General features: G+C 37.9%; 1 protein-coding gene across 1 annotated transcript in view; it reads right to left on the minus strand.

The window, feature by feature from the left end:
- The window catches only part of LOC106094809 (homeobox protein caupolican), a 204,175-nt gene extending 194,698 nt beyond the window's left edge, over nt 1–9,477 (minus strand). The window contains exon 1 of the mRNA XM_059367969.1: nt 7,706–9,477. Coding sequence (XP_059223952.1) covers nt 7,706–7,750 — 45 coding nt within the window. The 5' untranslated portion in view covers nt 7,751–9,477. The remainder of the gene's footprint in view (nt 1–7,705) is intronic.
- Between the last annotated feature and the right edge of the window lie 2,214 nt (nt 9,478–11,691).

Raw genomic sequence — 11,691 nt, forward strand, 5'->3', positions numbered from 1 at the left:
TGGAAAAAAACATATCACTTTTATAAGGGTTTGTCGCTCGAGGTGACGAATTGCCACCATTCTAACACCGTAGGATAGCTAATGGGACAGTTCGGAAAGGAATATAAAATATGAATATACTTTGGAAGTATTTTTAAGGAAGATAACATTAGTAAGCAAATATATTTAACGGATAAGCAATTTTTAACAATAATTAAGCGTCTTTTTTAGAATCATAAGTTATGAAAATTGAAACTTTTCATTCCCTGTAGGATATGTCCTGTGACAGTTTAAGACCGGTATATTTGGAGCAATTCCCCGTAGGTAGGGAGGTTACAGACCGATTTACACCGCACTAGGCATGGTTGTTGAAAGCAACAACAAAACACTACATGCAAAATTTTAGCCAAATCGGACAAAAATTGAGGCTTGTAAGGGCTCAAGAAATCAAATCGGCATATCGGTTTATGTGGGAGCTATATCAGGTTATAGGCTGATTGAAACCATACTTGGCACTGTTTTTTGAAGTCATAGCAGAACACTTTGTGCTAAATTGAACAAAAATTGCGATTTCCAGGGGCTCAACCAGTCGAAATGTGAGATCTTTTTATACGGGATATTTGTTTATATATATTTCAGGTTATAGACCGATTTAGATAATTCTTGGCACAGTTGTTAAAAATCATAACAGAACAATATCTGTAAATTTTATCCAAATCGGAAAAGAATTGTGGCTTCCATGGGCTCAAGAAATCAAATCTGGAGATCGGTTTTTATGGGACCTTTCCCAGGTTATAGACCGATTTGAACCGTACATGGCACAGTTATTGGAAGTCACAGAAGAACATTATGTGCAAAATTTAATCTAAATCATACAAAAATTGTGGCTTCCCGAGGCTCAAGAAGCCACATCGGGAGATCGGTTTATATGGGAGCTATATCAGGTTATAGACCGATTTGGACCGTACATGGCACAGTTGTTGGATGTCAATAACACTATATGCATTCTCCACCGGCCAACACTGTACGTCGAATCAGAATCTTAACTCAGGGCTTAAGTAGTTTCGCAAGTTTGGATTCGGTAACTAAAGAACTTTCAGAATTCATGCCATAAATCGCTTAAAAAAATCTTCCTTTTTGACTATACCGAGGGCTATTACCGATCAAGCGATACCATCTTTAAAAATGTTTGGCAATTTCGTAAGGATGTAACAGTCTATCTGCACATATTCCTAATCCAGTAGTTTCTTTCAAAATGTGTTTTACTCATTTCCATCACCTTTATTATATAATCGTCTAAGCTATACTTAGACACTGTGGTTGTGTCATTCATATACTGTAAAGATCTTTCGTCATAACGCACGCATTTAGGCATGAAGCCCCAACATAACTTGGCTGTTGACAAAAAATGGTCATAAATGTTAAATGCGCATACAAGTTGCCTAAATTGGTAGAACAGAGGACGCCTTTGGTGGACAGCAATGCCACAACAGAGCCAACACGCATGTTTGCCAACCGGCCAACCTACCATCGATTCAGTCAACTAGCCACGACCAAAACAAAAACGTAACATACAAGAACTTTATACCATTTCTTGTTATGCATTTGGAATATGTCAATGTAAATTCCCATCACATGCTTTAAGGCATTGAGACGTGATTCTCTCCTTTGGTATTTGTCTGCACCCAATGCAGGCAGACAGCGAGACATACGGACACACGGACGGACGGACGTACTTGAGACCAGCCACCCAAAGCTTTTGAATGTCGTTCGTCCCAGGCCACTTTGTTTTAAATTGATTCGTGTGATATAAATCGATCGTATTCTCACTCTCATCATTGGCATGTCACTTATAGGGAGCATATACAATGTATGTAGGTATGTGTGTACGAGTATAGCCAAACAATCACTTCCCATTGAATTTGGAAACGGATCAACTGTTAGCGCTCTACTCCACTCATCACTGTCCATTTGCTGGCAGCAATGTCGCCGTGGACAAAGACTTTGTGCGCCTGCAACTTGGCTTTGCTTTTTTTCTTCTTGTGCTCCCACTTTTTTCTGATTTGCGCGCTACCAAGGCGACTATTTGTTATTCCATGCATGCGCCTGTCAAAATATTTCTGATGGAATTATGACAGATCATCATTATAGTGATGATATATGAGCAGAAATTATCAAATGTTGGCCAAAGCCACGACCACAAGTGCCAGCCGAACCGCCAATGTTGTATTCCATAGGCCCAGCAAGCCTCTGCAGCCTATGGGCCAACAGACAGATGACGAACAGTGCGAACGGTGACAGTGACAGAAACAACAACAGGCCGAATGAAAGGGCCAAGGCAAAGAAAACTCCCAATGGATGACAACAATAAGGAGAATGAGGTAGATGGTGATGGTGATGATGTGTTCTTGACAAACAAGTTGGAAAAATATTTAATGAATTGGTTACTACATATTGATGTTTAGTTATGGTATGGATGGTGCCTTAGAAGACCAACAAGCAACAACAACTAAAAACAGCATCATAGCCAGCAACTGCATGCCAAGTACTGCAACGGAAGCTCTTCGTGAAATACCCACACAGTGTCTGAGCATCCTTTGGGGTAGAGCATGTAATACAATTATGTGAAATTTTATACTTTGTTTGAATGCTGCATATTAAAGTGAAAATCCCTTTTGAAAGGAAATACCATATCAAGCTTTGGAGGAAAGTTCGAACAAATATAGTAAGGGTTTTATTAACTTCAGGCAAATCTTCATGGCGATTGAAATTTTTCCATAAAAAAATTGTTGAAATTTTGTCTTTAGAGAAAATTTAGTAAAATGTTGTGTTAGGGCAAATTTTCTTTGTTTTGAGAAAAATTTATGGGATAAAAAATCGCTAGATAAAATTTATTTTCATTTTAAAATTTGAAATGTTTCGTTAGAATGCACTATGGGGTAGAGCTGGCAAACTGTCGATAATCGAAACATTCGATATATTCGAATTGTCGTAGCGCAGAGGTTAACATGTCCGCTTATGACGCTGAAAGCCTGGGTTCGAATCCTGGCGAGAACATCATAAAACAAGTAAAAAGGCCGAACTTTCCATATCCACCACCATGGATAAATGAACCATCCTCTTTTATAACAACTTCACTAACACATCCATAGTAATATGCAAATGGAGGCTGGTCTGGATCATATTTGATTCAGGTCCCGAGAACTCTTATACAAGTCACAGTTTCAACGAAATCTGGCAACAAATCAGCTAAATATAGTTTGATCTGGACCATATGTTGGTCGGAAGACGGGAGGCTTAATACAAGTCACTGTGTCAAATTCCAGCGTAATTGGATAATATGAACTTAAGACCCTTAATCGGCACATCGGTCTATATAGCAGCTATATCTGGATAAAGACCGATCTGAACCATATTTGAGTCAGATATCAGGAGGCTTAAAATAATCCGCTGATTTAAATTTCAGTGAAATCGAATAATAATTGAGGCTTTTATGGGCTCAAGACCCTAGATCAGCTGATCGGTCTATATGACAGCTGTATTTAAATATAGTCCGATCTGAATCATATTTGAGTCGGATGCCGGGAGGGTTAAAAAAATACTGTTTCTAATTTCAGCGAATACTGATAATAAATGCGCCTGTCACGGACTTAAGACCCTAAACCGGTGGACCGATCTATATGGTAGCTATATGTAAATATGATCCCATATAGGTCGTATTCGGTTTGAATATCGAGGCCCCAAGTATAACCTTTTTTTCAGCGAAATCAGACAAACATTTGGCATTTACGGGTTTAAGACCCTAAATCGTCAGATCGGCCTATATGACAGCTATATTCAAATATAGTCCGATTTGGTTCATTGAAGAACTTAACCTACGTATAGAAGAAATATGAGTATGTGCATTATTTCAACTCAACATCTTAATTTTTAAAGACTTTAAGGTGATTACAATTGATGGAAACACGGACGGTCAGACGAACAGACACACGGACATCGTTAAATCGCCTTAGATTTTTCGACGATCCCAAATATATATATTGGGTTGCCCAAAAAGTAATTGCGGATTTTTTAAAAGAAAGTAAATGCATTTTTAATTAAACTTAGAATGAACTTTAATCAAATATAGTTTTTTTACACTTTTTTTCTAAAGCAAGCTAAAAGTAACAGCTGATAACTGACAGAAGAAAGAATGCAATTACAGAGTCACAAACTGTGAAAAAATTTGTCAACGCCGACTATATGAAAAATCCGCAATTACTTTTTGGGCAACCCAATACTTTGTAGATTCAGAAACGAATATTTCAATGTGTTGCAAACGGAATGACAAAATGGATCCATCCCCCATCCTATGGTGGTGGGTATAAAAAACCATTTTGCTTACATAAACAAGAACTTAAATTTTTCGTACAACACATGTAATTTGTTCAAAAAAAACCTTCATACGAAAACACGGAGTATTTAAGGGGGGACTTAAAATATAATAGAAATTTCATAATCATTTTTATTTTTGATTTTGGCATTTTTGTCCAACGTGGCAACACAGTGCATCGTTGCACAATGGGAGAAAATAATAAAAGATTAGTAAGAATTGTTATAATAATTTTTAATTTTTGTTCACCGTGGCAACACTGTACGCCGTTGCACAGTGGGAGAAAATAAAAAAAGTAAAAGAGTGCTATGTTCGGCCGGGCCGAATCTTGGGAACCCACCACCATGGATTCTGCTAAAAATGTATGCAAAATAAATTTAGTAGAAGGGCATAATTATATTGTACATACCAAACTTCTGTCAAAATAGCAAAAATTAAAGCTTCTAGAAACCGAACAAAGATAATTGAGAGACCGGTTTACATGGGGGCTATATCAGGCTATGGACTGATTTGGACAGTATTTGGTTGTTGGAAGTCGCAACAGAACACCGAATGCAAAATTTCAGCCAAATCGGACAAAAATTGCGGCTTGTAAAGACTCGAGAAGTCAAATCGGGAGATCAGTTTATATGGGAGCTATATCAGGTTATAGACCTATTCAGACCGTACTTGCCACAGTTGTTGAAAGTCATAACGGAACACCACATGCAATTTTAGCCAAATCGGCAATTGCAGCTTCCAGCGGCTCAAGAATTCAAATCGGGAGGTCGGTGTATATGGGAGCTATATCATGTTATAGACCGATTTGAACCGTACTTAACACAGTTGTTGGAAGTCATAAAAGAACACTATATGCAAAATTTCAACTAAATCGGACTATAATTGCGGCTTGTAAGGGCTCAAAAAGAGAAATCGGGAGATCGGTTTATATGGGAGCTATATCACGTTATAAACCGATTTGGACCGTACTAGGCACAGTTGTTGAAAGTCATAACAGAACACTAACTGCAAAATTTCAGCCAAATCGGAATTGCGGCTTCCAGAAGACTCAAGAAGTCAAATCGGGAGATCAGTGGGAGCTATATCTAAATCTGAACCAATATTGTCCATTTGCAATCTCCAACGACCTGCATCAATATTAAGTATCTGTACAAAATTTCAAGCGGCCAGCTTTGGGCGTTCGACCACTATCGTGATTTCGACGGACGGACGGACTTGGCTAAATCGACTTAGAAAGGCGAGACGATCAAGAATATATATACTTTATGGGGTCTTACACACATATCTCGAGGTGTTGCAAACGGAATGACTGGATTAGTATACCCCCGTCCTATGGTGGTGGGTATAAAAAACCTAGTAAAAATATTCCGTATGAGATCGGATACACAAATATGGAATGGTTAGAGATGAGTTGTCCAGTTGGGGGATTTTGTAAACAGATTCGGGCAGAATTTGTTTTTTAAGGCCTCTTTTATGTGCAAAATTCAAAAAGAATTATTAAGATATCCTCTTTTTCTTAGAATTTTATCTTAGCATTGCACATGCTAGCTTCTGCGCTACGGTGGCCTCTAGTAAAATGATATTAAAATTCTTCTTGTCTTCATCCCACCACCGAAGGATGGGGGTAAATTCATTTTGTCATTCCATTTGCAACACATCGTAATATTCATTTTCGATCCTATAAAGTACTTATATTTTTGGTCCTCGTAAAAATCTTACACGATCTAGCCATGTCCGTCCATCCGTCTGTCTGCTCAAATCATGCTAAAGTCTTTTAAAATGATGATATTGAGCTTTAGGTTTCAGGCCAATAATAGCCGCATTTATTACCCGATTTCGCTAAAATAAAATACAGTGAGCTGTACCCGGCCCTTCGACATCCATATCAAGTATGGTGTAGGTTAGGTTAGGATGAATGAGTTGCCCACCAACGGTGAGTTCACTCGGAGGCCAGTTTGGCCCATTGTATCCTAGAGAGAAAGGGAAGAGAAAGATGTGAGACCTCGAACTAGAGGTTATACACGAATAAAAGAAATACAGGAGTATTGGAGGACCCGAGCGGGAAGTGAAGAAACGTCCGTCCCCTCGCAACATTTGTGCTTGCCTATGCCGGAGCTTACCCTCCTGAAGCACTCGTCTGCCCTCTCATTCCCAGGAAACCCCTCATGGCCAGGAACCCATGTTCGCGTCACATTGTGGGCTCGGAGAATATCCAGAGACTCCAAACAATCCGCGACGCATCTCGACCTCACTATCCTCGACCCTAAGGCTTTGAGCGCCGCCACACTGTCCATATAAAGCTGAGTTTCGAGGGCGGTAAGTCCCTTACCAGAATTTCTCTTGCGGCCACTGCAATGGGACAGACTTCTGCCTGAAAGACCGCACACTCAACTGTCAGTCTCAGAGACATACTGATACTGAGTGCATCAGAGTAAACCCCCAATTTGTATAAGATGTGTTTTTATGATTTTCAACAACGGTGCTAAGTATGGTTGAAATCGTTGAAAAAACCTGATATAGATGCCATATAAACCGATCTTGGATCTCGTCTTCTTGAGCCACTACAGGGCGAAATTTTATCTGATTTGGCTGAAATTTTGCATGAGGTGTTTCGTTATGACTTTCAACAATTGTGGAAAGTATGATTCGAATCCGTGCATAATCTGATATACCTGCCATATAAACCGATCTGAGATCTTGGAATCTGGATCTGGAATCGGTCTATTACTCTAATACAGCTGCTCTATAAAATGATTTCCCTAAAAGGTCAAATCCTAATTCGAATTGGCTGAAATTTTACACAATGACTTCTATTGTGGTCTCCAACATTTATTTTATTATGGTCCGAATCGGACCATAACTTGATATAGCTCCAATAGCATACAGTCTTTTCTTTTATGCTTTTCTTTCCTTTGTTTGACTAAAAAGAGACACCGGGAAAAGAACTCGACAAATGCGATTCATGGTGGAAGGTATATAAGATTCCGCCCGGCAGAACTTAGCACGCTTTGGCACGTTTCCTCTAGCATCCCCAGGCAGTCATTTTCAGTCATTTCAGCAAACAACAGACTTTTCAGCAGTAAGCCTGCTACTCTGAAATTGCTACCCTGAAACAAAAATTAACTACTTTTATTTAGCAGACAGTGGTTGCTATTTTCAGCAAACTTTTTTGTATGAGTGCACCCTTAATATAGCTGTTATAGATTCAGAAACATAAATTTTTCACCGGATTTTAACGAAATGTTGTTTATTCATACCAAATGTGGTGAGTATTCAAAGTTCGGCCCGACCGAACTTAATGCCGTTTTACTTTCTGTATGTATATATTTATGCCAAATCTTATGTGTATCTTACCTGATTTGCCGTCGGATATCCACAATCAAGTTGATATGATGACATGTCGACCAATACACGCTACTGTTTCTTATTTTTTTTTTTTTTACTCAGATGTAGATTTTTTTTTTTTTTATATCTTCAAGTGGATTGTATTTTGAAATGAAGACGTTTCAAACAATTATTTTTCTATTGGAATTTTGCACGTGTAGCCATGACATTTTTTTTGTCTTTTTTGCATAGCACATTTATGTTATTTTCAGGATTGAATTCCAAAATTTCGTTTCATTTAGTGAAGAATTAGTAGGGGCTGCAGCGCTTTCAAGAGTGCGTATACCTGTGTGTGTATGCATGTGAGTTTAAGGAACTTGACACTCTTTTGTTATGAAAAAAAAAAACAAAAAATGTCATTACAAAAGACAGTGAGTGACTGACAGACAGTAAAATGAGGTGAGTTTTTTTATTTATTTTTTTTTTTTTGCATTTACGTTGATGCTCTTTTGTGGTTATTTGTATTTTTTTTTTTTCTCTCTACTTTTCTGTTGACGTTGTAATTATTATTTAAGTAAACAGCAAGGAAAACCAAAACAAAACCCTCTAAATGCAAAGTGTTTAGAAAGTAATCACCATTGGCAGAGAGTCAAAGAGTGGGAGAGGGTACATTAACAACAACAATGCTCACACATACTGTAGGGGCAACTAAGGCAAATGTCAACGCAAAAATTACCGTGCTAATAATAACTTGACACTTGTTTGACATTTGAAAGAACATTTCGTTATAGGTATGTTAACGTTTTTGGCTGGCTCTTTTCTTGTTGTTGTCTTTGATATTTTGGTTCTTACATTAAAGTAACTACAATGACCGAAACACGTTTTCTACAGTCATGGGCCGACGCCAGACACCTTAACACCCCGCACTGACATTGATTATAAACGCCCTCCCCTAGCAGTTGTTCGACAGTTTTGACATAGAAATTATTGACATGATCAACATTTTTATTCAAATTGTGTGTTTTTTTATATTTTGATTTTTTCATTTAACATTTTTTTGTAGTGCCGTTTTGGTAAAAACCCTTTCTCCTTTTTAGTTTTAATTAGACACTTGTCAAAACTTCCGACGGCTATTGCGTGCACTTGCATTTGCATTGCGTTACGAATTTGTCTTTAATAGGTTTAAACGAACAGGAGCAGCAGCAGCGGCAATCCATTTGCCATACCATCATGGCTCTACGTCTTGCTCAGCTGTGTGGGGATTAGGGTTAATGTTGGCTTGCTACACAAACAAATAACCCAATACATGCACGTAAACATTTCTCTCAGTGTGTATTTTAGTGTGTGTGTGTGGTGTGTGGCAATGTCTACGCCTGATTTCCGGTATTTTGTTGTTTCGCCTTTACGTTTCCATTCCCTACAAGAAGAAGAAGAGCACCGACGACGCCGAACGTCTACGGTTGGCTTACTTATCGTGTGCGTAAATCCAATTTGATTCTATATGCTTGTCTTATGGGGTTCGGGGGTTCGTCCGCGTCATTTGTGTGGTGCGTGTTCTAAAATTCGTATTGGAAAAGTATGCCCACAACGACAACTTCGCCTGTTTCTGCTCAGTATGTAATGCTGCTGTCTTACATTCGTCGTTCGTTTTGTTTTCCTCCTGTATGTGTGTGTGTGTGCTTGCTTTGGATTTTTGATTTTCCTTTGCTTGGGCACACGCGAAACGACGGACGTTTTCGAAAACTCAAACTTGTTTTTGCGTGCCTTCTCTTGCCTTGATGCGCGCGATTTAACGTTCGAGCACAAACTAGTTGCGAGCTGTCGCAAGGTTGAGAGCAATGCCAACCATGCAACAGAAGAGGTCAGCACTATCAAAGCGAAAAGGAAAAACAAAACGAACAAAAAACAAATATAATAAAGTAAAACTAAACAAACCCCAATGCATGGCATCAGAGAGCTGTATATCGTTACAACAGCAAACTGAAAGAGACAGCGAAGGCAAACTCAACAATAAAGGTATTGACGGTGGTGGTGGTGGTTGCTGTTATGCTCATCAATCATAATACTCGTTACTTCAAGTGCCACACTATAAGGCTCACTCTCTACACTAGAGGGGGTTAGTTAAGTGTATACATTTTTTCTCTCTCTCTCTCTCTCCCTCACTCTTTTCCTTCCCTAATTATAAACGACTTCTAAAGCCATGACTACGCCTCCTTACTATTACAGAGAATACAGCATATACTTTAGTGCCCTCTTCAATTGTTGACGGTCAACTGTGGAACTACCATTCGTTACTCGTTATTCTTTAAACTGCATAAGTCGGCTCAGCTCAATTGGGGGAGAGAGAGATAATGTGAGAGAGTGTTTTAATTCGAATTGGAAAACTAAAACTCTATGCTCTCTCCAGCCGTTAATGCAACTGTTTCATTTACTCGCCCATAAGTGGTATGAGCGTAAATTCATTATCTCCCTTTCCTTTCTTTGCTCAAAGTGCAATTGGAATTGTCTTCCATTTAGGACTTGCCATAGTTGCTCTTCCACAACTAGGGGCAAGCTTATTGTCTGCTCCTCTTCAAATCCCCCACAGAGTGAAAGGTAAAGACTTGTGTAGTCTTTTTGTGTATTTTATGTTTTTTTGTTCAGGGAATTGGGTAAGTTCTTCAACTAAAAAACATTTTCAGACTATGTTATATAGTTTGAAATTATTATTTTGATTTTCAAGTTAATGTTGTTGGAACATTTACCAATTTTTAATGAACTATCTCAGTGTTTATTATGGAATGAATGAGCCAATAACCATATGTTGACATTTTTACATTAAATATTTCAATAAAAAAAGACACCATAACTTAGAAAAAAATGGTTTATAAAATTTAAAACCCATGTTGAATTTAACTTTAAACAATTTAAGTTCAGTAGATGAAATAATTAAATTTATAAAATAACAAGTAATAGCGTGCTAAGATCGGCCGGTTCGAATCTTATATATCCTTCACCATGCATTAGAGCTGGCAAACTATCGATAATCGCAACATTGGATATTTTCGATAGTTCTAATAATAAATATCGATAGTATAGATACTATCGTTAATTTCCCATTACCTATATTTCAAACGAATATGAGAAGTAAAAATCAAGAGATCGATTTATATAGAAGCAATGTCAATGCACAGACCGAATAAAACAAAATTTTATAAGTCAGTTTGAAGTCATGAGATAAATCATTGTACAAAGCTTTAGCCCAATCGGATGAAAATGGACTTTGACGATGAAAATGGACTTTGACGATAGTATCGATAGGAAAAATGTTAATTGATATTCAGACAATTAATAAAATACAGATGGAATTGATAGTGAGTGCCATTAATATTTTGCCAGCTCTACCATTTTGCACGATTTATCTTAATAGACAGAGAAAAAGTAGATAAATAAAAATAGAAATAAAATAAATAAAATGAAATAGGTTACGTGGGAGCAATGTCAGGTCATGGATCGATTCTGCCTATACGTGGTCAGAATGTTGGAGTACAGCTGTGCAAACTATCACTGGGACTGTCGATAGTTTTTAACATAATCGATACTATCGGTAAAATGTACCCTTTTTTGCCACACGGGGACGAAAAAAACTAAAACAGAATAGAAACAAGTAAAAACCTTGCCGAACTTCGGACACCCACCACTATGGATAAATTAACCATACTCTTTTATAACAACTCCGCTACCATAATCCATAGTAATATGCAAATGGGGGCTGGTCTGGATCATATTTGATTCCCGAGGTCCCGAGATGTCACAGTTTCAGCGAAATCGGGCAACAAATCAGCTTTTTATGGAATTAAGACCCTAAATTGGAAGATTGGTTAATATGGCAGCTATATGTAAATTTCTTCTGATCTTGACCATATTTTAGTTGGATATCAGCAGGCTTTAATCAATCCACTATTTAAAATTTCATCGAACTCAGATAATAATTGCGGATTTTATGGTCTTACGACCATAAATCGGCAGATCGGTCT

Source organism: Stomoxys calcitrans, chromosome 1 (genome assembly GCF_963082655.1).
Source record: "Stomoxys calcitrans chromosome 1, idStoCalc2.1, whole genome shotgun sequence".
In the NCBI taxonomy this organism is placed as follows: domain Eukaryota; kingdom Metazoa; phylum Arthropoda; class Insecta; order Diptera; family Muscidae; genus Stomoxys; species Stomoxys calcitrans.